Source organism: Heterodontus francisci, unplaced genomic scaffold, assembly GCF_036365525.1.
Source record: "Heterodontus francisci isolate sHetFra1 unplaced genomic scaffold, sHetFra1.hap1 HAP1_SCAFFOLD_593, whole genome shotgun sequence".
In the NCBI taxonomy this organism is placed as follows: domain Eukaryota; kingdom Metazoa; phylum Chordata; class Chondrichthyes; order Heterodontiformes; family Heterodontidae; genus Heterodontus; species Heterodontus francisci.
This window is the reverse complement of record NW_027141628.1, coordinates 119,330-146,743: the sequence shown is the minus strand read 5'-3', so window position 1 is coordinate 146,743 and position 27,414 is coordinate 119,330. Positions and strand designations below refer to the sequence as shown.

At 45.3% G+C, this 27,414-nt stretch overlaps 1 protein-coding gene across 1 annotated transcript in view; it reads right to left on the bottom strand.

Moving 5' to 3' along the window:
- The window catches only part of ctsba (cathepsin Ba), a 59,447-nt gene extending 35,104 nt beyond the window's left edge, over nt 1-24,343 (bottom strand). Inside the window, exon 1 of the mRNA XM_068027573.1 lies at nt 24,232-24,343. Coding sequence (XP_067883674.1) covers nt 24,232-24,327 — 96 coding nt within the window. The 5' untranslated portion in view covers nt 24,328-24,343. The remainder of the gene's footprint in view (nt 1-24,231) is intronic.
- Nucleotides 24,344-27,414: the final 3,071 nt, after the last annotated feature.

Below are 27,414 nucleotides of genomic sequence, written 5' to 3'. Positions count from 1 at the left end.
AAATCTCCTCTGCACCCTTTCCATAGCTTCCACATCCTTCCTATAATGCGGTGACCAGAACTGCACGCAATACTCCAGGTGCGGTCTCACCAGAGTTTTGTACAGCTGCAGCATGACATCGTGGCTCCGAAACTCGATCCCCCTACTAATAAAAGCTAACACACCATATGCCTTCTTAACAGCCCTATTAACCTGGGTAGCAACCTTCAGGGATTTATGCACCTGGACACCAAGATCTCTCTGTTCATCTACACTACCAAGAATCTTCCCATTAGCCCAGTACTCTGCATTCCTGTTACTCCTTCCAAAGTGAATCACCTCACACTTTTCCGCATTAAACTCCATTTGCCATCTCTCAGCCCAGCTCTGCAGCCTATCTATGTCCCTCTGTACCCTACAACATCCTTCGGCACTATCCACAACTCCACCGACCTTAGTGTCATCCGTAAATTTACTAACCCACCCTTCTACACCCTCTTCCAGGTCATTTATAAAAATGACAAACAGCAGTGGCCCCAAAACAGATCCTTGCGGTACACCACTAGTAACTAAACTCCAGGATGAACATTTGCCATCAACCACCACCCTCTGTCTTTTTTCAGCTAGCCAATTTCTGATCCAAAGCTCTAAATCACCTTCAACCCCATACTTCCGTATTTTCTGCAATAGCCTACCATGGGGTTCCTTATCAAACGCCTTACTGAAATCCATATACACCACATCCACTGCTTTACCCTCATCCACCTGTTTGGTCACCTTCTCGAAAAACTCAATAAGGTTTGTGAGGCACGACCTACCCATCACAAAACCGTGCTGACTATCGCTAATGAACTTATTCTTTTCAAGATGATTATAAATCCTGTCTCTTATAACCTTTTCCAACATTTTACCCACAACCGAAGTAAGGCTCACAGGTCTATAATTAGGGCTGTCTCTACTCCCCTTCTTGAACAAGGGGACAACATTTGCTGTCCTCCAGTCTTCCGGCACTATTCCTGTCGACAATGACGACATAAAGATCAAGGACAAAGGCTCTGCAATCTCCTCCCTAGCTTCCCAGAGAATCCTAGGATAAATCCCATCTGGCCCAGGGGACTTATCTATTTTCACACTTCCCAAAATTGATAACGCCTCCTCCTTGTGAACCTTAATCCCATCTAGCCTAGTAGCCTGAATCTCAGTATTCTCCTCAGCAACATTTTCTTTCTCTACTGTAAATACTGACGCAATATATTCATTTAACACTTCCCCTATCTCCTCTGATTCCACACACAACTTCCCACTACTATCCTTGATTGGCCCTAATCTAACTCTAGTCATTCTTTTATTCCTGATATACCTGTAGAAAGCCTTAGATTTTTCCCTGATCCTATCTGCCAATGACTTCTCGTGTCCTCTCCTTGCTCTTCTTAGCTCTCCCTTTAGATCCTTCCTGGCTAGCTTGTAACTCTCAAGCACCCTAACTGAGCCTTCACGTCTCATCCTAACATAAGCCTTCTTCTTCCTCTTGACAAGCGCTTCAACTTCTTTAGTAAACCACGGCTCCCTCGCTCGACAACTTCCTCCCTGCCTCACAGGTACATACTTATCAAGGACACGCAGTAGCTGCTCTTTGAATAAGCTCCACATTTCGATTGTTCCCATCCCCTGCAGTTTCCTTCCCCATCCTACGCATCCTAAATCTTGCCTAATCGCATCATAATTTCCTTTCCCCCAGCTATAATTCTTGCCCTGCGGTATATACCTGTCCCTGCCCATCGCTAAGGTAAACCTAACCGAATTGTGATCACTATCACCAAAGTGCTCACCTACATCTAAATCTAACACCTGGCCGGGTTCATTACCCAGTACCAAATCCAATGTGGCATCGCCCCTAGTTGGCCTGTCTACATACTGTGTCAGAAAACCCTCCTGCACACACTGGACAAAAACTGACCCATCTAAAGTACTCGAACTATAGTATTTCCAGTCGATATTTGGAAAGTTAAAGTCCCCCATAACAACTACCCTGTTACTCTTGCCCCTGTCGAGAGTCATCTTCGCTATCCTTTCCTCTACATCTCTGGAACTATTTGGAGGTCTATAAAAGACTCCCAACAGGGTGACCTCACCTCTCCTGTTTCTAACCTCGGCCCATACTACCTCAGTAGACGAGTCCTCAAACGTCCTTTCTGTCGCTGTAATACTCTCCTTGATTAACAATGCCACACCCCCCCCTCTTTTACCATCTTCTCTGTTCTTACTGAAACATCTAAATCCCGGAACCTGCAACATCCATTCCTGCCCCTGCTCTACCCATGTCTCCGAAATGGCCACTACATCGAGATCCCAGGTACCAACCCATGCTGCAAGCTCATCCACCTTATTCCGGATGCTCCTGGCGTTGAAACAGCCGAGGGTACATTTCATCCAGCCCTGGTGACTTATCAAGGATTCTTTGCTTCTGTACTCAAATCCTCTTGCGATAAAGGCTAACATATCGTTTAACTTCCTAATTGCTTGCTGCACCTACATGCTAGCTTTCAGTGACTTATGAACAAGGATACCTAGGTCTCTTTGGATATCAACAGTTTCTAATCTGTCATCATTTGAGAAATACTCTGCACCTCCGTTCCTCCTACCAATGTGGATAACCTCACACATATTCACATTATATTCCATCTGCCATGTTTTTGCCAACATACTCAGGCAGTCCAAATCCCTTTGAAGCCTCTTTGCATCCTCCTCACAACTCACATTCCCACCAAGTTTTATGTCATCCTCAAACTTGGAAATATTACAATTGGTCCCCACATCAGTGGCGCAGTGGTTAGCACTGCAGCCTCACAGCTCCAGGGACCCGGGTTCGATTCTGGGTACTGCCTGTGCGGAGTTTGCAAGTTCTCCCTGTGTCTGCGTGGGTTTCCTCCGGGTGCTCCGGTTTCCTCCCACATGCCAAAGACTTGCAGGTTGATAGGTTAATTGGCCATTATAAATTGCCCCTAGTATAGGTAGGTGGTAGGGAAATATATGGGGATGTGGTAGGAATATGGGATTAGTGTAGGATTAGTATAAATGGGTGGTTGATGGTCGGCACAGACTCGGTGGGCCGAAGGGCCTGTTTCAGTGCTGTATCTCTAAAAAAAAACATCCAACTCATTGATATAGATTGTGAACAGCTGGGGCCCAGGCACTGATCCTTGTGGTGCCCCACTGGTCACAGCCTACCAACCTGAGAATGATCCATTTATTCCTACTCTGTTTCCTGTCTGTTACCCAATCCTCAATCTATGCTAGTATATTACCCCCAATCCCATGCGCTTTAATTTTGCTTAGTAACCTCCTATGTGGGACTTTATCAAAAGCCTTCTGAAAGTCCAAATACACCACATCCACTGGTTCCCCCGATGCACTCTGTTAGTAACATCCTCAAAAAACTCTCATGTCAAACATGATTTCCCCTTCATAAATCCATGTGGATTCTGCCCAAGCAGACCAGTATTTTCTAAGTGTCTCGTAATCACATCCGTTATAATAGATTCTCGTATTTTCCCTATTACCTACGTCAGGCTAACAGGTCTGTAGTTCCCCATTTTCTCTCTCCCTCCTTTCTTAAACAATGGGGTTACATTTACAACCTTCCAATCTGCAGGCACCAATGCACAATTTATAGAATTTTGAAAGATGATCACCCATGCATCCACTATCTCTGTCGCCATCTCTTTCAACACTTTAGGGCATTTATCAACTTTCAATCCCATTAATTTCTCCAAGACTACTCTTTTACTAATCCTTATTTCTTTCCGTTCTTCATTCTCATGAGAATCTTGACACTAGTTAGTGGCGGGGGTGGGGGGGAGGGGGGGGGGGGGTGCGGGGGCGCTGACGATGAGTTAACATTTTTAGGATTTTTAATGTGGGATGGGGGTGGTTGTGGAAACAGGGTCAGATAATTGTAATGAGTGTAGGGAATGTTGAGAAGAGGTAAACTTTAAACTTTGTACAGTCGGCGGGGGAAGGTCATATTTCAAAGGTAAGTGTTTTAGGGGGAAAGGGAAGATACTTAATTGTTTTGGGGAGTGGGAAAGGGGAGTTAGAATTTTATTGGGTACATTTTGGAGGGGTACTTCTTTAAAAATTCAAATTTACTGGCAGGGATGGCTGCCCTTTAAAAATGGAGCCACGCCTGTGCACAGGCAGCTGATGCCATTGATGGCATCAGACATCCCGCCCACTGCACCTGATGGGGGGCACAGGCCAACCCGACTATTTAAATGAGCTACTGTGCGGGAGATCACGGTGGTTCTGCGGCGTGCCTGCCGCCGAGAGCAGCAGCGGGCTCTTAAAATCCAGCCCCTAGTTTCTGATTGAACTACATCACTTTTAAACTTAATGCAAAATTCTATCATATTATGGTCACTCTTTCCTAAAAGCTCCTTTACAACAGGATTAATTAGCCATTTTTCATTGCACAATACTAGATCTAAAATAGCCCGTTCCCTAGCTGGTTCCTCAATGTACTGCTCTAGAAACAATCCAAGAATTTATCTTCTACAACATTAATACGAATTAGGTTTATCCAGTCAATATGTAGATTGAAATTCCCCATGATTACTGTATTACCCTTGTTACACGCATCTCTAATTTCCTGATATATGCTGTGAGTTATAGTACCACTCCAATGAATGTTTTCTGTCCCTTGCTGATTCTTAGTTCCAGCCAAATTGATTCTACATCTTGATCATTAGAACTAAGGTCACTACAATACTAATGCCCTCTTTAATTAACAGAGCTACCCCAATAACTTTTTCCAGCTTCCCATCCTTCCTGAATGTCATGTACCTTGGATATTCAGGTCCCAGCTTTGGTTTCCTTGTCGCCACGTCTCTGTAATGACTATCAGGTCATACATACAAATTTCTATTTAAGCTGACAATTCATCTGTTTTATTGTAAATGCTATGGGCAGTCAGATACAAAGGCCTTAATTCTGTTTTTTTAAAACTGTTTTTGTAAACTCTGGCCCTATCTGCTGGCACACTCTTAAATTTGCAATCACTGTCTCTTCCTGCCATACTCGATTATCATTACCTTTATTGCTACCTTGATCTATTGCCTTGACATTTCCTTTTAAATTTACTCAATCTGCCCCTACATGATCCCTTCCCCTGTCTGTTTAGTTTAAAGCCCTCTATACTTCCCTAGTTATATGACTCACTAGAACATTAGTCCCAGCACGGTTCAGATGAAGTCCATCCCAATGGTACAGCCCCCACTTTCCCCAGTACTGCTGCCGATGCCCCATGAACTAGAACCCACTTCTCCCACACCAGTCTTTGAGCCACACATTCATCTCTCTAATCTTATTTACCAATTTGCATGTGGCTCAGGTAATAATCCAGAGATTATTACCTTTGAGGTTCTGCTTTTTAGTTTAGTGCCTAGGTCCTCATAATCCCTATACAGAACCTCCTTCCTAGTCCTATCTATGTCATTTGTACCTACATGGAGCACAACAATTGGATCCTCCCCCTCCCACTGCAAGTTCCTCTCCAGCCCTGAGCAGATATCCAGAACCCTAGCACCAGGCAGGTAACACAGCCGTCTAGATTCTCGCTCTTGGCGGCAGAGAACATTGTCTATCCCCCTGACTATACTGTCCCCTACTACCACTACATTTAAAGAACAAAGAACAGTACAGCACAGGAACAGGCCATTCGGCCCTCCAAACCTGCGCCGATCTTGATGCCAGTGGCGGCACAGTGGTGCAGTGGTTAGCACCGCAGCCTCACAGCTCCAGCGACCCGGGTTCAGTTCCGGGTACTGCCTGTGTGGAGTTTGCAAGTTCTCCCTGTGTCTGCGTGGGTTTTCTCCGGGTGCTCCGGTTTCCTCCCACATGCCAAAGACTTGCAGGTTGATAGGTAAATTGGCCATTATAAATTACCCCTAGTATAGGTAGGTGGTAGGGAAATATAGGGACAGGTGGGGATGTGGTAGGAATATGGAATTAGTATAGGATTAGTATAAATGGGTGGTTGATGGTCGGCACAGACTCGATGGGCCAAAGGGCCTGTTTCAGTGCTGTATCTCTTTAAAAAAAAATCCTAAACTAACACCTTCTGCACTTCCGGGGCCCATATCCCTCGATTCCCTTCCTATTCATATATTTGTCAAGATGTCTCTTAAACGTCGCTATCGTATCTGCTTTCACCACCTCCCCTGGCAGCAAGTTCCAGGCACTCACCACCCTCTGTGTAAAAAAACTTGCCTCGCACATCCCCTCTAAACTTTACCCCTTGCACCTTAAACCTATGTCCCCTCATAACTGACTCTTCCACCCTGGGAACAAGCTTCTGACTATCCACTCTGTCTATGCCACTCATAACTTTGTAAACCTCTATCATGTCGCCCCTCCACCTCCGTCGTTCCAGTGAAAACAATCCATGTTTTTCCAACCTCTCCTCATAGCTAATGCCCTCCAGACCAGGCAACATCCTGGTAAACCTCCTCTGTATCCTCTCCAAAGCCTTCACGTCCTTCTGGTAGTGTGGCGACCAGAATTGCACGCAATACTCTAAGTGTGGCCTAACTAAGGTTCTGTACAGCTGCAGCATGACTTGCCTATTTTTATACTCTATGCCCCGACCGATGAAGGCAAGCATGGCGTATGCCTTCTTGGCTACCTTATCCACCTGCATTGCCACTTTCAGTGACCTGTGGACCTGTACGCCCAGATCTCTCTGCCTGTCAATACTCCTAAGGGTTCTGCCATTTACTGTATACTTCCCACCTGTATTAGACCTTCCAAAATGCATTACCTCACATTTGTCCGGATTAAACTCCATCTGCCATTTCTCCGCCCAAGTCTCCAACCGATCTATATCCTGCTGTATCCTCAGACAATCCTCATCATTATCCGCAACTCCACCAACCTTTGTGTCGTCCGCAAACTTACTAATTAGACCAGCTACATTTTCCTCCAAATCATTTATATATACTACAAACAGCAAAGGTCCCAGCACTGATCCCTGCGGAACACCACTAGTCACATCCCTCCATTCAGAAAAACACCCATCCACTGTTACCCTCTATCTTCTGTGACTGAGCCAGTTCTGTATCCATCTTGCCAGCTCACCTCTGATCCCGTGTGACTTCACCTTTTGCACCAGTCTGCCATGAGGGACCTTGTCAAAGGCTTTACTAAAGTCCATATAGACAATATCCACCGCCCTTCCCTCATCAATCATCTTCGTCACTTCCTCAAAAAACTCAATCAAATTAGTAAGACACGACCTCCCCTTCACAAAACCATGCTGTCTCTCACTAATAAGTTTGTTTGTTTCCAAATGGGAGTAAATCCTGTCCCGAAGAATCCTCTCTAATAGTTTCCCTACCACTGACGTAAGGCTCACCGGCCTTTTAACTTCTCCCGCTTGAATAGTTTCCTGTACCATGGTCCATCTGCTCATCCATACTACAGCCTTTGCTCTTGTCCATACAAGCTGCAAGAACCTCGAACTTGTTCCTCAATTGCAAGGACTGAGGCTCCTTCACTCTCACCTTCTTGATCCCCTGACCTGCCTAACTCGTGGTCACACCTGTCCCTGACCACTGACCAAATCAGATGACCATATCGTAAGGGGTGTGACTGCCTTCTGGAACAACATTTCCAGGTAATTTCCCCCCTCCGTCATGCATCGCAATGTCTGCAGCTCGGCCTCCAGCTCATTAACTCTGTGCCGAAGCTCCTCAAGCCACAGACACTTACTACAGTTGTAGTAGCCATGGATGGTAGTGGGATTCAGGAGCTCCCACATGCTTCAGCCAAGACACATCACCTGTCCTGCCATCTTTATTGTGTTCATTAAAATTTTTCTTACTTAGTTTATAATTCCCTTCCTCACCAAACTCCCTCACTCACCAAAGTCCCAACTTCACACTCTGTGCACTGAAGCAGCAGTCAGTGCCGGCCAATGAGAATGGGACAGTAAACTAGCCAGTAATATAAAAACAGATTGTAACAGCTTTTACAAGTATATAAAAAAGAAGAGGGTAGATAAAGTAAATGCTGGTCCCTTAGAGGCAGAGACAGGAAAAAATTATCATGGGAAATGAGGAAATGGCAGATACATTGAACAAATACTTTGTGCCAGTCTTCACAGAAGAAGACACAAATTGCATATCAGAAATAGAGGGTAACCAAGGCTAATAAGAGTAATTAATATCAGCAGAGAAAAATGTTGGGAGAAACTTAAGGAACTAAAATCTGACAAATCTCCAGGACCTGATGGCCTACATGCTTGGATTCTAAAAGAGGTAGCTGCAGAGCTAGTGAATGCACTGGTTATGATTTTCCAAAATTCCCTAGATTCTAGAACAGTCTCAGTGGATTGGAAAGTAACAAATATGACACTGCTATTCAATAAAGGAGGGAGAGAGAAAACAGGGAACTACTGGGCAGTTAGCCTGAAATCAGGCATCAAGAAAATGCTGGGATCTATTAATAAGGAACTTTTAACAATGCACTCAGAACATCATAGTGTTAATCTGTTAATTGTGTATCAGTTGTTTAATTATATGCAGGTGGAGGGTGTTAATTGGGGTCTTACTTGAGCACTTACAAGCAGACAGTTACTGAGACTGGTGGAGGGTTTGAGTGAGGAGCTACATGTTTGTAATCCTTTTAATCTGCACAATAAATGTGAAACTGAATAAATATAGGCTCCAGCATTATCCTTCCATAACAAGCTTTCTGAAATTTAACATGGTAACAGAGGATGGTTGCCTAAAGCTGAAGGTTGGAAACTAGGACTTTTTTTTTTAAAACATAGAAAACTAAAATCTCACTGCTATTGTGGAAAATGTGGCAGAAAACAAGTGTAAATTGTCAGGGTATGATTACCTTCTGATATTCTTGGAGTCTGAAGCATATGACCAGTGGAAGAACGAAGTGGATATGTGGACATGGGTTACATCTCTACCAAAGAGGAAACAAGGTATGGCCTTGGCGTTGTCACTACCGACCAAAAGTAAAATCAGAAGTAAAGTGTTTTCTGAACTGGATGCTCATCAGTTGGATACTGATGAAGGGCTGGATCTTCTGTTAGAATTCTTGGATGAAATTTATAAGAAAGATGACCAATTGAATGTGTGTGATGCATCGTCAGACTGTGATAGATTTTGGAGGAATATATCATGGACTCTAAAAATGGTATTGAGAACATTCAATTTGGAGATCCCTGGTTCAGTGCTAGCATTTAAATTGCTAGATTGTGCTAGGGTGTGGCAAATGGACAGGCTCCTGGTTCTAACTGGGTTCCGTTTTTGGAAAAAGGCTCCCAGTTAGATCAGATGTCTGCTGCCTTAAAGAAATTCCTGGGGAAATTGTCATTTCCAGCAGCTCTGATAGAACAAACAGGGCATTCTGCAGTGAAACAAAGAATGGAGGACTCAATGTTTACTAGATTTCAAAATGGTCCAGATACTGGTTGTAGGCATAAATACAATGGAAGAGTTAAAGACAGAAGGAATGAGGATGAAAGCACCTTTAGCAGGTCTGACTATTACAGTGGAAGACATAATAGGAACAGCAATCATCGGTGAATGAATCCCAGCAATGCCCAAGAACAGTTCAAAGGTGCTTCAGATGTGAGTCAAAGTAGGATTATGCAATGAACTGCCCTAAGCGGAGGGGCAGAGTCCTCAAAATAACACACAACGCAGAGAATTCTGAGGCAGAAGAGGAAGATACTGATGAAACTGAACAAATTGTTCTGGTCACAAGGAGGTTTAGTCCTGTGATGAATGTGTTAGTTGTGAATTCATTCAACTGTGCTCTTAGACAGTGCTTGCAGGTTGACAGTATGTGGAACTGGTTGATTACAATGTTATATGGGTTCAATCAGGAGTGAGGATCAACACAAGGTTAAGGAGTATAAAAGTACTACCAGCTTTAAGTTTGGTGATGACAATACATTGAAGTCATCGAAGATAATAATAATTCCATGTAAAATAGCTGGAGTAAGCCACTTTATCAGTACTTTTTTTTTATTCCATCGGGGGATGTGAGCATCGCTGGCTAGGCCAGCATTTATTGCCCATCCCGAATTACCCTCGAGACAGTGGCGGTGAGCTGCCTTCTTGAACTGCTACAGTCCTTGGGGGGGTGGGGGGGCGGTGGTAGGTATACCAACAGTGCCGTTAGGAAGGGAGTTCCAGGTTGTTGACCCAGTGACAGTGAAGGAATGGTGATATAGTTCCAAGTCAGGATGGTGTGTGCTTTGGAGGGGAACTTCAGGTGGTGGTGTTCCCATACATCGACTGCCCTTGTCCTTCTAGTTGGTAGAGGTCGCGTGTTTGGAAGGTACTGTCTGAGGAGCCTTGGTGAGTTGCTGCAGTGCATCTTATAGATGGTACACACTGCTGCCACTGTGCGCAGTGATGGAGGGAGTGAATGTTGAAGTTGGTGGATGGGGTGCCAATCAAGCGGGCTGCTTTGTCCTGGATGGTGTCGAACTTCTTGAGTGTTGTTGGAGCTGTACCCATCCAGGCAATTTATGTGGCAGGTCCAATTCAGTTTCTGTTCAATGGTGACCCCCAGGTTGTTAATAGTGGGGGATTCAGCAATCGTAATGCCATTAAACATCAAGGGGAGATGGTTAGATTCTCCCTTGTTGGAGATGGTCATTGCCTGGCACTCATGTGGTGTGAATATCACTTGCCACTTATCAGCCCAAGCTTGGATGTTGTCCAGGTCTTGCTGCATCTGGACGTGGGCTGATTCAGTATCTGAGGAGTCACGAGTGGTACTGAACATTGTGCAATCATCAGCGAACATCCCCACTTCTGTCCTTATGATTGAAGGAACGTCATTGATGAAGCAGCTGAAGTTGGTTGGACCTAGAACACTACCCTGAGGAACTCCTGCAGTGATGTCCTGGAGCTCAGATGATTGACCTCCAACAATCACAACCATCTTCCTTTGTGCTAGGTATGACTCCAGCCAGTGGAGAGTTTTGCTCCAGATTCCCATTGATTCCAGTTTTGCTAGGTCTTCTTGATTCCATACTTGGTCAAATGCTGCCTTGATGTCAAGGGCAGTCACTCTCACCTCACCTCTGGAGTTCATCTCTTTTGTCCAAGTTTGGACCAAGGCTGTTAATGAGGTCTGGAGCTGAGTGGCCCTGTCGGAACTCAAACTGAGCGTCATCGAGCAGGTTATTGCTGAGCAAGTGCCGCTTGCTAGCATTGTCGACGACCCCTTCCATCACTTTACTGATGATCAAGAGTAGACCGATAGGGCGGTAATTGGCTGGGTTGGATTTGTCCTGCTTTTTTGTGCACAGGTCATACCCAAGCAATTTTCCACATTGTCGGGTAGATGCCAGTGTTGTCGCTGTACTGGAACAGCTTGGCTAGGGGCATGGCTAGTTCTGGAGCACAGGTCTTCAGTACTATTGCCGGAATATTGTCAGGGCCCATAGCCTTTGCAATATCCAGTGCCTTCAGCCTTTTCTTAAGATCACGTACAGTGAATTAGATTGGCTGAAGACGGCATCTGTGACGCTGGGAACCTCAGGAGGAGGCTGAGATGGATCATCCACTTAGCACTTCTGGCTGAAGATGGATGCAAAGATGATGATATATCTAAAGCAGAGACTGAGCAATTACGAAGCTTGATTGGTTAATTGCACTGGTTATGCACTCAGACTAGACCAATGCTAGTTTTGATGTGCTGGAGTTAAGCACGATGATGAAACATCCGAAAGTTGAGAATGTTTTATGGGAAAATAAAACATTAAAAAAATTAAATCTGAAGAAATGTATACTGATGTTCCTATCCTTAGGTGACCCAAAGAACATAAAGCTAGTCATTTTTAGTGATGTTTCACATGCTAATTTTCCTGATGGGTATTCGTGTGCAGCTGCTTTCATAATATTTCTGATGGGTGAAAATGGGCGCTGCAATTCTAGATTTAGTCTTAGAAAATGAAGCTGGACAAGTGGATGAAGTAGCAGTGGGAGACCCATTTTGGAAATAGTGACCATAATACAGTTAGTTTTAGCATTATCATGGAAAAGAACAAAGATAGAACAGGACAATGATAGAACAGGAGTAAAAGTTCTAAATTGGGGGAAGGCAAATTTTACGAAGCTGGGAGGTGATCTGGTAAAAGTGGACTGGATACAGTGACTTGAAGGAACATCAGTGGCGAACCAGGGAGAGGCATTCAAAAGCGAGATTCTACAGGCACAGTGTAGACATGTCCCCACAAAGAAAAAGGGTGGTACTGCCAAATCTAGAGCCTCCTGGTTATCTTGATGCATACAGGTAAGGTAAAGTAGAAAAAGCAAGCTTATGACGGTCACAAAAAACTTAATAATTACAAAAGCCTAGAGGATCATAGGAAGTTCAGGGGTGAAGTAGCCAGTTAGCTTGGCGTCTGTCGTGAGGAAGGTGTGAGAATTGATCATTAAGGAGGCTATAGCTAGGCACTTAGAAAAACTCAAGGTAATCGGGAATAGTCATCATGGTTTTGTGAAAGGGAAATCGTGTTTAACCAATTTATTGGAGTTCTTTGAAGGAGTAACATGTGCTGTGGATAAGGTAAGCCCGTTGACGTACTGTACTTGGATTTCCAGAAGGCAATTGACAAGGTGCCACATAAAAGGTTATTGCGCAAGGTAGGAGCTCATGGTGTAGGGGGTAACATATTAGCATGGATAGAAGATTGGCTGGCTGGCAGAAAACAGACAGTATGCATAAATGGGTCTTTTTCTAATTGGCAGGATGTGACAAATGGAGTCCCGCAGGGGTGTGTGCTGGGCCCTCAACTTTTTACAACTTATTTCAGTGACTTAGATAGGGGAGTGATAGCATGGTTGCTAAATCTGCAGATGACACAAAGATAGGTAGGAAAGTATGTTGTGAAGAGGACATACGGAAATTGCAGACTGATATAGATAGGTTGAGTGAGTGGACAAAAATCTGGCAGATGGAGTATAATGTGGGAAAATGTGAAGTTTTCACTTTGGCAGGAAGAATAAAAGAGTATTACTGAAACGGAGAACAACTACAGAATTCCGAGATGTTCTAGTGCAAGAGTCACAAAAAGTTAGTATGCAGGAACAGAAAGTAATAAAGAAGGCTAATGGAATGCTATCCTTTATTACGAGAGGAATTGAAAATAAAACTAAGGATATTATGCTTCAGTTCTACAGAGTATTGGTGAGACCACATCTCGAATACTGTGTGCAGTTTTGGTCCCCTTACTTAAGGAAGGATGTGAATGCGTTGGAGGCGGTTCAGAGGAGGTTTACTAGATTGATACCTGGAATGAGCGGGTTGTCTTATGAGGAAAGGTTGGACAGACTGGGCTTGTTTTCACTGGAGTTTAGAAGAGTGAGAGGAGACTTGATTGAAATTTATAAGATCCTGAACGGTCTTCACGAGTTGGATGTGGAAAGGATGTTTCCTCTTGTGGGCGAGTCCAGAACTAGGGGGCATTATTTTAGAAACTTAGAAAATAGGAGCAGCAGTAGGCCATTCGGCCCTGCGGGCTGATCATCTAATTCAGTATCCTGTTCCCCATATCCCTTGATCCCTTTGGCATTAAAAATTATATCTATCTCCTTCTTGAATATATTTAATGACTTGGCCTCCACTGCCTTCTGTGGTAGAGAATTCCACAGGTTCACCATCCTCTGAGTGAAGAAATTTCTCCTCATCTCAGTTCTAAATGGCATACCCCGTATCCTGAGACTGTCACCCCTGGTTCTGGACTCCCCCACCATCAGGAGCATCCTCCCTGCATCTAGCCTGTCTAGTCCTGTTAGAATTTTATAGGTTTCTCTGAGATCCCCTCTCATTCTTCTAGACTCCAGTGAATATAGGCCTAGTCGACCCAATCTCTCCTCATACGTCAATCCTGCCATCCCAGGAATCAGCCTAGTAAATCTTTGCACTTCCTGCATGGCAAGAACATCCTTCCTCAGATAAGGAGACCAAAACTGCACACAATGCACCAGATGTGGTCTCCCCAAGGCCCTGTATAACTGCAGTAAGACATCCTTGCTCCTGTACTCAAATCCTCTTGCAATGAAGGCCAACATACCATTCGCCTTCCTAACTGCTTGCTGCACCTGAATGTTTGCTTTCAGCAACTGGTGTACAAGGACACCCAGGTCTTGTTGCACCTTCCCCTTTCCTAATCTATCACCATTCAGATAATAATCTGTCTTTCTGTTTTTACAACAAAAGTGGATAACCTCACATTTATCCACATTATACTACATCTGTCATGCATTTGCCCACTCACCCAACTTGTCCAAATCACATTGGAGCCTCTTTACATCCTCCTCACAGTTCACATTCCCCCCCCAGCTTTGTGTTGTCCGCAAACTTGGAAATGTTACAGTTAGTTCCCTCAACCAAGTCATTAATATATATTGTGAATAGCCAGGGCCCAAGCACTGATCCCTGTGGTACCCCACTAGTCACTGCCTGCCACCTGGAAAAAGACCTGTTTATTCCTATTCTCTGTTTCCTGTCTGTCAACCAATTCTCAATCCATGCCAGTATATTACCCCCAATACCATGTGCTTTAATTTTGCACACTAACCTCTTATGTGGGACCTTATCATTTATTTATTTAGAGAAACAGCAGTGAAACAGGCCCTTCGGCCCACCGAGTCTGTGCCGACCAACAACCACCTATTTATACTAACCCTACAATACACCACATCCACTGGTTCTCCCTTATCTATTCTACTAGTTACATCCTCAAAGAACTCCAGTAGATTTGTTAAGTATGATTTTCCTTTTGTAAACCCATGCTGACTTTGTCCAATCCCGTTTATGCTTTCCAGGTGTTCTGCTATCACATCCTTTATAATAGACTCTAGCATTTTCCCCACTACTGATGTAAGGCTCACTGGTCTGTAATTCCCTGTTTTATCTCTCCCTCCTTTTTTAAATAACGAGGTTACATTTGCCACCCTCCAATCCGTAGGAACTGCTCCAGAGTCTATAGAATTTTGGAAGATGACCACCAATGTATCCACTATTTCCAGGGCCACTTCCTTTAGTACTCTGGGATGTAGATTATCAGGCCCTGGGGATTTGTCAGCCTTTAACCCCATTAATTTCCCTAGCACTATTTTTACTTTTACTAATACTGATTTCCTTCAGTTCCTCCCTCTCATTAGACCCTTGGTTCCCTAACATTTCTGGGAGGTTATTTGTGTCCTCCTTTGTGTAGACAGAACAAAAGTATGTGTTCAATTGTTCTGCCATTTCTTTGTTCCCCATTAGAATTTTCCCCATTTCTGACTGTAAGGAACCTACATTTGTCTTCACTAATCTTTTTCTCTTCACATATTTATAGAAGTTTTTACAGTCAGTTTTTATGTTCCCTGCAAGTTTACTCTCAGACTCTATTTTCCCCCACATAATCAACCTCTTTGTCTTCCTTTGCTGAATTCTAAACTGCTCCCAATCCTCAAGACTTGCTGCTTTTTCTGGCAATTTTATATGCCTCCTCTTTGGATCTAATACTATCCCTAATTTCTTTTGTAAGCCACGGTTGAGCCACCTTTCTGATTTTATTTTTAAGCCAGACAGGAATGAATAATAGTTGTAATTCATGCACACGTTCTTTAAATATTATCCATTGCCTATCCACTGTCAACCCTTTCAGTAAAGTTCCCCAATCTACCATAGCCAACTCACGCCTCACACCTTCGTAGTTTCCTTTATTTAGATTCAGGACCCTAGTTTCGGATTCAACTACTTCACTCTCCATCTTAATGAAGAATTCTATCATGTTATGGTCACTCCTCCCAAGGGACACCACACAACAAGATTGTTAATTAATCCTTTCTCATTGCACAATACCCAATCTGGGATAGCCTGTTCTCTAGTTGGTTCCTCAACGTATTAGTCCAAAAAAATGATCACGTACACACTCCAGGAAATCCTCCACAGTATTATTACTAATTTGGTTTGACCAATCTAGATGTAGATTAAAGTCACCCATGATTACAGTGGTACCCTTATTGTATGCATCTCTAATTTCCTGTTAAATGCCATCCTCTACATCTCCACTACTGTTTGGGGGCCTATACACAACCCCCACCAACATTTTCTGCCCCTTGGTGTTTCTTAGCTCCATCCACACAGATTCCACATCATAATTTTCCGAGCCAATATCGTTCCTCACTATTGTATTGATTTCCTCCTTTACTAACAATGCTACCCCACCTCCTTTCCCTTTTTGCCTGCCCTTCCTAAATATTGAATACCCCTGGATGTTCAGTTCCTATCCTTGGTCACCTTGCAGCCATGTCTCCTTCTTCGCTACTATATCATAACCATTTATATCTATTTGTGCTGTTAATTCATCTACCTTATTGCAAATGCTCCACGCATTAAGACACAAGGCCTTTAGACTTGTCTTTTTAACATTGATAGTCATCTTAGCTTTATTTTGCACTATGGCCCCATTTGTTTCTCGCCCTTGTTTTCTCTGCCTTTCACTTCTGCTTCTTACCTTTCTGTCTTTCATTTCTATCCTTGTTTCCCTCTCCTCTGTCTCCCTGCTCAGATTCCCATCCCCCTGCTATTCTAGTTTAAACCCTCCCCAACAGCACTATCAAACACCCCCCTGAGGAAATTGGTCCCAGTCCTGCCCAGATGCAACCTGTCCAGCTTGTACTGGTCCCGCCTTCCCCAGAACCGGTCCCAACGTCCCAGGAATCTGAATCCCTCCCCCCTACACCATTTCTCCAGCCACGTATTCATCTGATATATCCTGCTATTTCTGCTCTCGCTAGCACAGGCACTGGTAGTAATCCTGAGATTACTACCTTTGAGGTCCTACTTTTTCATTTTCATCCTAACACCCTATATTCAGCTTGTAGGACCTCACCCCTTTTTGTACCTATGTCATTGGTACCGATATGTATCACGACAACTGGCTGCTTGCCCTCCCCCCTCAGAATGCCCTGCAGCCGCTCAGAGACACCAGGGAGGCAACATACCATCTTGGACTCTCTTTTGCGGCCTGCCTGTTTCCCTTACAATTGAATCCCCTATCACTATAGTCCTGCCACTCTTCTTCCTTCCCTCCTGTGCAACAGAGTCACCCATGGTGCCATGAACTTGGCTCTTGCTGCTTTCCTCTGAGCCATCTCTCCCAACAATATCCAAAGCGGTATATCTATTAGAGAGGGGGATGGCCACAGGGGACTCCTGCACTACCTACCTTCCTCTACCCTGACTGGTGGTCACCCATTCCCTTCCTGCCTTTGCAGCATTTTCCTGCGGTGTGATCACCTCGCTAAACTTGCTATCCACGATGATCTCAGCATTGCAGATGCTCCACAATGAATCCACCTGCAGCTCCAGCTCCATAATGCGAGTAGCTAGTAGCTGCAGATGGATACACTTCCTGCACTCATGGTCGTCAGGGACACTGAAAGCCTCCCTGCGCAGGAGGAGCATATCATGGGTGTGAGCTCTCCTGCCATGACTTACCTGTAGATTAATTAGTTGTTCCCTTTAATTAAAAAATACTAATTACAGTAGGGGCCTTGTTCTACTCCAAACACTACCCACTACAATCTAAAGTCCTTAATAAATTACACTAATTAAAAACACACTTTAGTAGTACTAACCTTATCACTTATATGGTAGTTTTTTCAAAAAAAAGAACTTTCCCCTTTTTTAAAGCTATTTACAGGTACTAACAGCTGTTACTTACCCAACCAATCACCATACAGATTTTCCACGATGTCACTAAGTCTTTTTTTAAAATTAGGGGTCACCCTTTTAGGACAGAGATGAGAAGAATTTTTTTCTCTGAGGGTTGTGCAACTTTGGACCTCTCTGGCGCAGAAGGTGGTGGAGGCAGGGTCATTGAATACTTTTAAGGCGGAGGTAGATAGATTCTTGTTAGGAAAGAGAATCAAAGGTTATCGGGAGTAGATGGGAGTGTGGAATTCGAGACAGAAACAGATCAGCCATGATCTTATTGAATGTCAGTGCAGGCTAGAGGGGCCGAATGGCCTACTTCTGTTCCTAATTTGTATGTTTGTATGTGATTCATACATTCGGAATACTGCATACAGTTTTGGTCTCCTTAGTTGAAAAAGGATATGAATGCACTGGAAGCAGTTCAGAGAAGGTTTACTCAACTCATTCCTGGGATGAAGGACTTATCTTAGGAAGAAAGGTTGAACAGGTTGGGCCTTTACCCATTGGAGTTTAGAAGAATGAGAGGTGATCTTATTGAAACATATTAAGATCCTGAGGGGATAGAGTGAATACCAGGAAGATGTTTCCTCTTGTAGGGGAGACTAGAACAAGGGGACACAGTTTAAAAATAAGAGGTCTCCCTTTTAAGACTGAGGTGAAGAGAAATTTTTTTCTCTCAGAGGATCGTTAATCTGTGAAATTCTCTTCCGTGGAGAAATGTGGAGGTTGGGTCATTGAATTTATTCAAAGCTGAGTTAGATTTTTGATAGACCAGGGAGTCAAGAGTTATGGTGGGCAGACAGGAACGTGTATTGAGACCAGAATCAGATCAGCCATGATCTTATCAAATGGCGGAGCAAGCTTGTGGGGCCGAATGGCCTGCTCCTGTTCCTATGTTCCAATGGGACTTGATAGTGAGGGAAACAAACAGCCATTTCTGTGGCCACAGACGTGAATCCAGGATGGTGTGTTGACTCCCTGCTGTCAGGGTCAAAGATGTCACTGAGCAGCTGCAGAGCACTCCGAGGGGGGAGGGTAAACAGTTAAATGTCATGGTCCAAATTGGTACCAAGGGCATAGTAGAAAGAGGGATGAGGCCCTGCAAACAAATTTTAGGGAGCTAGAACAGAGACTAGCAACCAGGGCCTCAAAGGTAGTAATGTCCAGATTACTCCCGGTACCACACAATAGTGAGCATGGAAACTGCAGGATAGAGCAGGTGAATGCCGTGGCTGGAGAGATGGTGCAGGAGGGAGGGCTTTAGATTCTTGAGATATTGGGACAGATTCTGGGGGATGTAGAACCTTTACAGGTCAGATGGCTTGCAACTGAACAGAGCTGGGACCAATGTCCTTGCAGGGCAGTTTGCTAGTGCTATTGGGGAGGGTTTAAATGAACTTGGCAAGAGGAGGAGAACCAGGATGTAGCATTAGAAAGGAGAAATGAGGTACACAAAGGATTGGGAGAGACAGATAGTACTAGAGGAAGAAATAGTAAGGTATTAGGTGGGGTCAGATTAAAAGGGAATACAATAAGGTTCAAATTAGATTTACTGTGCATGTATGTAAATGCACAAAGCCTGGTAAAAAAGGTTGGTGAGCTGCAGGCACAGATAGCCTAGTGGGAATATGATGCCATGGTGATAATGGAGATCCGGCTCAAAGAAAGGGCAGGGCTGGGTACTCAGTATTCCTGGATGCAAGCTGTTCAGGAAACATAGGGAAGGAAAGAATGGAGGAGGGGTGGCAGTATTGGTTAAGGAGGATATTACAGCTGGAGAGCGAGGATGTCTTGAAAGGGTCAAGAACAGAATCTATTTGGTTAGAGTTAAGAAACAGTTAAGGTGCCATTACACTACTGGGTGTATTCAATAGGCCATCAACTAGTGGGAAAGATAGAGGAGCAAATCTGCAGAGAAATTGGAAAGGTGCAAAAACTAAGAGTAATGATAATGGGGGACTTCAATTATCGTAATATAGTCTAGGATAGTAGTACTGTAAAGGGAAGAGAGGAAGAAGAATTTATGAAGTGTGTTCAGAAGAATTTCATTGATCAGTATGTTTCTGGACCAACAAGGAAGGAGGCACTGCTAGATCTGGTTCTGGGAAACGAGATGGGTCAAGTGGATCAAGTGTTTGTTGGGGAACATTTACAGGACAATGATCATAGTATCATAAGGTTTAGGTTAGCTATGGAAAAGGGCAAAGAGCAATCCAGAGCAAAGATAATGAGTTTGGGGAGGGCCAATTTCAGTGGGGTGAGAACATTTCTGACCCAGGTAAATTGGAGTCAAAGATTGGCAGGCAAAACTGTAATAGAACAATGGGCTGCTTTTGAAGAGGAGATGGTTCGGGTACAGTCAAGGTACATTCCCATGAGGGGGAAATGTAGGACAAACAAAACCAGAGCTCCCTAAATGACAAAAGAGATAGGGAGTAAGATGAAGCAGAAAAAGAGTGCAAATGACAGATGTCAGGTAGATAATGCAAGTGAGAACCAGGCTGAATATAGAAAGTTCAGAGGGGAAGTGAAAAAAGAAATACGAGAAGCAAAGAGAGAGCATGAGAAGAGACTGACTGCTAACATAAAAGGGAATCTAGAAGTCTTCTATAGGCCTATAAATTGTAAAAGGGTGGTAAAAGGAGGAGTGGGGCAAATTAGGGACTGATAAGGGGATTTACGCATGGAGGCAGAGAGCATGGCTGAGTTACTAAATGAATACTTTTGCATCTGTCGTTAACAAGGAAGAAAATGCTGCTGAAGTCATGTTGAAAGAGGAGGTTGTCGAGACATTGGATGGGTAAAAATTGATAAAGCAGAGGTATTAGATAGGCTGGCTGTACTTAAAGTTGATAAGTCACCAAGAACAGATGGGATGCATCTTAGGTTGCTGAAGGAAGTAAGGGTGGAAATTGCAGAGGTACTGGTCATAATCGTCCGATCCTCCTTAGGTACAGGGTTGGTGCCAGAGGACTGGAGAATTGCAAATGTTGCCCCCTTGTTCAAAAAAGGGTGTAATGATAACCCCAGCAACTACAGGCCAATCAGTTTACCGTCAATGGTGGGAAGGCTTTAAGAAATGATAATCTGGGACAAAATTAACAGTCATTTGGATTAATTAAGCAAAGCCAGCACTGATTTGTTAAAGGCAAACCATGTTTAACTAATTTGATTGACTTTTTTGATGAGGTAACAGAGAGGATTGATGAAGTTAATGCAGTTGATGTGGTGCATATGGACTTCCAAAAGGCGTTTGATAAAGTGCCACATAACAGGCTTGTCAGCAAAGTTAGAGCTCATGGAATAAAAGGGACAGTCGCAGCATAGATACAAAATTGGCTGAGTGACAGGAAATGAGAGTAGTGTTAATAGTTGTTTTCCAGACTGAAGGAAGGAATGTAATGGAGTTTCCCAGGAAGGTGTTAGGATCACGGCTTTTCTTGATATATATTAATGACCTAGACTTGGGTGTACAGGGCACAATTTCAAAATTTGCAGATGACACAAAACTTGAAATATTGTGAATTTTGAGGTGGATACTGATGGACTTCAAGACAACATAGACAGGCTGGTGGAATGGGAAGGCATGTGGCAGATGAAATGTTAATGCAGAGAAGTGTGATAGGAAAAACAACGAGAGGCAATATAAAATAGAGGGGACAATTCTAAAAGGGGGTGTAGGAGCAGAGAGACCTGGGGGTATATGTACATAAATTATTGAAGGTGGCAGGGCAGGTTGAGAAAGTAGTTAAAAAGACATACTGGATCCTGGGCTTTACAAATAGAAGCACGGAGTACAAAAGCAAGGAAGTTATGATCAACCTTTATAAAATACTGGTTTAGCCTCAACTGGAGTATTGTGTACAATTCTGGGCACCACACTTCAGGAAGGATGTGAAGGCTTTAGAGAGGGTGCAAAAAAGATTTATGAGAATGGTTTCAGGGATGAGGGACTTCAGTTATGTGGACAGATTGGAGAAGCTGGGCTTGTTTTCCTTAGAGAACAAATTGAGAGGAGATTTGACAGAGGTGTTCAAAATCATGAGGGGCCTGGACAGAGTAGATAGGAAGAAACCGTTCCCATTGGCAGAAGGGTCAAGAACCCAGAGGACACCGATTTAAGGTGATTGACAAAAGAGGAGAAACTTGTTCAGTTAGGATCTGGAATTCACTGCCTGAGCGTGTGGTGGAGGCAGATTCAATTGTGGCTTTCAAAAGGGAATTGGGTAAGCACCAAAAGAGAAACAAAAATACAGGACTACGGGGATAGGGCAGAAAGCAGGACAAGATGCAGAGAGAGCTGGTGTGGACAGGATATGCTGAACGGCTTCCTTCTGTGCTGCAATCATTCTATGAATCTAAGGGAGTTCCAAATATACCCCACTCTTCGGCTGGATTTTAACGGGCCCCCGATGTCAGGCCCCATGCCTGGGGGGACAGGAAATGGTTCCAGCAGAGGCCTGCATGGAGGTCGACGCCGGGAGAGCCTAGCCCGATCCTCCCGGCTGCAGCGAGGCTCCTTGGCGGCACCCCGTCAATGGACGACGGGACATGCATTTACATTTGTAAGTGAATTAAACATATCAACATAAACTTACCTTGAATCTACTGGGCCCACAGCAATCTTCAGTGCGGCAGCTGGCACTCCCACACCTTCACTTCCCTATCTGGGGAAAGCAAGCGTGATACTGGGTGGCGGGGGGTGGGGACTTAGGATTTTCAGTGCTGGAGGATGGGGGATGGGGCGGAAGACAGAGTCAAATAAATGTAATGGGTGTAGGGGATGGTGGGAAGGGGTGAACTTTAAAACTTTATACAGTTTGGGGAGGGAAGGTCATATTTCAAAGGTAAGTGTTTTGGGGGGAAACAGCAAATACATAATGTAATTGGGGGGGTGGGAAAGGGGCGTTAGAATTTTATTTGGTACATTTTGGGTGGAGGTGTCTCTTTAAAAATTTAAATTTGCCGGCGTGGTTGGCTCCCCTTTAAAAATGGTGCCAGCACTTGCACTCAGACAGCTGACGCCATTGCCGGGGACGGACAGCCCGCCCCCTCCATGTGATTGTGGGGGTGGCGGGCCGACCCAACTATTTAAATATGAGCCGCTGCACGGGAGATCACGGCCGCTCTGTGGCGATGCAGGCCGCCATTTTTTTTGCCCGCCGCCGCTCCCAGCAGCAGGCTCTTAAAATTCTGACTTCTGTGTCTTGAAATGTTTCCTAATATCACTCCTGAGAGGCTGGCTCTAATTTTTAGACTATGCCCCTAGTTCTAGATTCTCCAACCAGCAAAAATAGTTTCTCTCTATCTACCCTATCTGTTCCCCTTAATAGCTGGAAAACTTTGATCAAATCAACCATTAACCTTGTAAATTCCAGAGAAAGCAACCCTAGTTTGTGGAATCTCTCTTCATAATTTAACCCTTGGAGTGCAGGTACCATTCTGGTAAATCTACACTGCACTCCCTCCAAGGCCAATATATCCTTCCTAAGCAGGTGGATAAGGTAGTCAAGAAGACATACGGCATGCTTGCCTTCATCGGTCGGGGCATAGAGTATAAAAATTGGCAAGTCATGCTGCAGCTGTACAGAACTTTAGTTAGGCCACACTTAGAATATTGCGTGCAATTCTGGTCGCCACACGACCAGAAGGACGTGGAGGCTTTGGAGAGGGTACAGAAGAGGTTTACCAGGATGTTGCCTGGTCTGGAGGGCATTAGCTATGAGGAGAGGTTGGATAAACTCGGATTGTTTTCACTGGAACGACGGAGGTGGAGGGGCGACATGATAGAGGTTTACAAAGTTATAAGCGGCACGGACAGAGTGGATAGTCAGAAGCTTTTTCCCAGGGTGGAAGAGTCAGTTACTAGGGGACATAGGTTTAAGGTGAGAGGGGCAAAGTTTAGAGGGGATGTGCGAGGCAAGTTCTTTACACAGAGGGTGGTGAGTGCCTGGAACTTGCTGCCGGGGGAGGTGGTGGAAGCAGATACGATAGCGACGTTTAAGAGGCATCTTGACAAATACATGAATAGGTTGGGAATAGAGGGATATGGGCCCCGGAAGTGCAGAAGGTTTTAGTTTAGGCAGGCATCAAGATCGGCGCAGGCTTGGAGGGCCGAATGGCCTGTTCCTGTGCTGCACTGTTCTTTGTTCTTTGTGTGGTGCCCAGAACCGCTCACAGTAACTCCAGGTGTGGTCTAAACAGGGCTTTGTTTAACTGAAGCATGACTTCTACCCATTTGTATTCTACTCCTTTAGATAGAAAGGCCAGCAATCCATTAGCCTTTTTTGATTATTTTCTGTATATATTCATGACATTTTAATAATCTGTGTACCTGGTCCTGCACCGTTTCAGCTTTTCACCACTCAGAAAGTACCCTGTTCCTGAGTTTAATGCTGACTGGTGCCCATGCAGACTTTGGGAAGCTGGGAATGAGTAGGATCTAGTCTACATAAAGGGCAAGTGTGGCAGCTGCTGTCTATGTAACTCCTTTCTTACCCAGCATGATCCACACGACCCCTGGTCACGGATCTCCTTGATGGTAGGACAATGTGGCCACTGTTCCCGGGAGTCAAAGTTTTTCGGTAGGTTCATGGCAGTGATACTCCCAGACCTGTCACAAGAGAAACAATCAATCAGAAATTCTTGCACTTCTGTTCTATGCCCTGCCACACTCACTGGACTGGACTTTATCACTCCACCAGGGGTGACGGCGGGTGCGCAGAACGTTGGCCATCCTGCCTCTGATGTTGCGGTCGCATCGCTTCAATGAGGTGGTGGGCGGCCCCTTAGCATAATGACGGCGGCCGTTTCCCCCCTCACTCACTGGGCAGGGTGGCATTGGCAATGCCTGATGTTGGATTGCACAGTTCCCCCCTTCCCTCCCCCACAGGATCCACTTGCAGAGTTCTCCCCTTCCCTCCCCCACAGGATCCACTTGCACAGTTCCCCCCTTCCCTCCCCCACAGGATCCACTTGCAGAGTTCTCCCCTTCCCTCCCCCACAGGATCCACTTGCACAGTTCCCCCCTTCCCTCCCCCACAGGATCCACTTGCACAGTTCCCCCCTTCCCTCCCCCACAGGATCCACTTGCACAGTTCCCCCCTTCCCTCCCCCACAAGGTCCACTTGCAGAGTTCTCCCCTTCCCTCCCCCACAGGATCCACTTGCACAGTTCCCCCCTTCCCTCCCCCACAGGATCCACTTGCACAGTTCCCCCCTTCCCTCCCCCACAGGATCCACTTGCAGAGTTCTCCCCTTCCCTCCCCCACAGGATCCACTTGCACAGTTCCCCCCTTCCCTCCTCCACAGGATCCACTTGCAGAGTTCTCCCCTTCCCTCCCCCACAGGATCCACTTGCAGAGTTCTCCCCTTCCCTCCCCCACAGGATCCACTTGCACAGTTCCCCCCTTCCCTCCCCCACAGGATCCACTTGCAGAGTTCTCCCCTTCCCTCCCCCACAGGATCCACTTGCACAGTTCCCCCCTTCCCTCCCCCACAGGATCCACTTGCACAGTTCCCCCCTTCCCTCCCCCACAGGATCCACTTGCAGAGTTCTCCCCTTCCCTCCCCACAGGATCCACTTGCACAGTTCCCCCCTTCCCTCCCCCACAGGATCCACTTGCACAGTTCCCCCCTTCCCTCCCCCACAGGATCCACTTGCAGAGTTCTCCCCTTCCCTCCCCCACAGGATCCACTTGCACAGTTCCCCCCTTCCCTCCCCCACAGGATCCACTTGCAGAGTTCCCCCCCTTCCCTCCCCCACAGGATCCACTTGCACAGTTCCCCCCTTCCCTCCCCCACAAGGTCCACTTGCAGAGTTCACCCCTTCCCTCCCCCACAGGATCCACTTGCACAGTTCCCCCCTTCCCTCCCCCACAGGATCCACTTGCACAGTTCCCCCCCTTCCCTCCCCCACAGGATCCACTTGCACAGTTCCCCCCTTCCCTCCCCCACAGGATCCACTTGCACAGTTCTCCCCTTCCCTCCCCCACAGGATCCACTTGCACAGTTCTCCCCTTCCCTCCCCCACAGGATCCACTTGCACAGTTCCCCCCTTCCCTCCCCCACAGGATCCACTTGCACAGTTCTCCCCTTCCCTCCCCCACAGGATCCACTTGCACAGTTCTCCCTTTCCCCCCACAACACTAGCTACTTGCAAAGTTCAAGCTTCCCCTTACATCTGCAGTTTGACCTTAGTGGCAATGTCCGATGTTAAAAAAAATCAGCAAGATAACAATGAATTACTTCCCTAACCTTTGCAGGCACCAAGCATTCTCACTTCAGTGGCACCAGCTTTTCAAAGATGGAAAAGTGAAGGCATGTGAATGCCACACATCATGGAGAAGATTGTAAACGGCTGGTAGGATCGCAGCCAATGACATACTAATGTGTGCTAAACAATATTTAACATATTTAAAGTACGATCCCATCGCATAGTGGAGGTGCCACTACAAAACTTCACCACCTCTGAGAAAATCGGTAATTGGCATTGCAGTGCGAGTTCTGTGGCAGATGAATCTGCACCAATTCTTCAGTAACCCCCTGGCCATAAAACCTGCCTTCCAACACAGAACAAAATCTAGCTCACTGTGTTCAAGGACCCATGTCTGAGAGAGGAGGGGCATCTGAAGCTGTGGCAGCGAATCTCCCAGGAACCAGAGGAGGCCATTCAGCCCCTCAAGCCTGTTCACCACTGAATCACATCATGGCTGATCTGGACCTGAACTCCATTTAGGAACATAGGAAGAGGAGTAGGCCATTCAGCCCATTGAGCCTGCTCCGCCATTCAATACAATTGTGAGAATAAGAGCTACGTTTCTCACACAATCATGGCTGATCATCCACTTCAATGCCTTTTTCCCACACTATCCTCATATCTCCTCATGTCATTGGTATTTAGAAATCTGTCAATCTCTGCTTTAAACATACTCAGTGACTGAGCTTCCACAGCCCTCTGGGGGAGAGAATTCCAAAGATTCACAACCTTCTGAGTAAAGAAATTTCTCCTCATCTCTGTCCTAAGTGGCTTCCCCCTTATTTTGAATTGTGTCCCCTGGTTCTAGACTCCCCAACCAGGGGAAACATCTTAGCTGCATCTACCCTGTCTATCAAAGAACAAAGAAAATTACAGCACAGGAACAGGCCCTTCGGCCTCCAAGCCTGCGCCGATCCAGATCCTCTATCTAAACATGTAGCCTATTTTCTAAGGGTCTGTATCTCTTTACTTCCTGCCCATTCATGTATCTGTCTAGATACATCTTAAAAGACGCTATCGTGCCCGCGTCTACCACCTCCGCTGGCAATGCGTTCCAGGCACCCACCACCCTCTGCGTAAAGAACTTTCCACGCATATCCCCCCTAAACTTTTCCCCTTTCACTTTGAACTCGTGTCCCCTTGTAATTGAATCCCCACTCTGGAAAAAGCTTCTTGCTATCCACCCTGTCTATACCTCTCATGATTTTGTACACCTCAATCAGGTCCCCCCTCAACCTCCGTCTTTCTAATGAAAATAATCCTAATCTGCTCAACCTCTCTTCATAGCTAGCGCCCTCCATACCAGGCAACATCCTGGTGAACCTCCTCTGCACCCTCTCCAAAGCATCTACATCCTTTTGGTAATGTGGCGACCAGAACTGCACGCAGTATTCCAAATGTGGCCGAACCAAAGTCCTATACAAC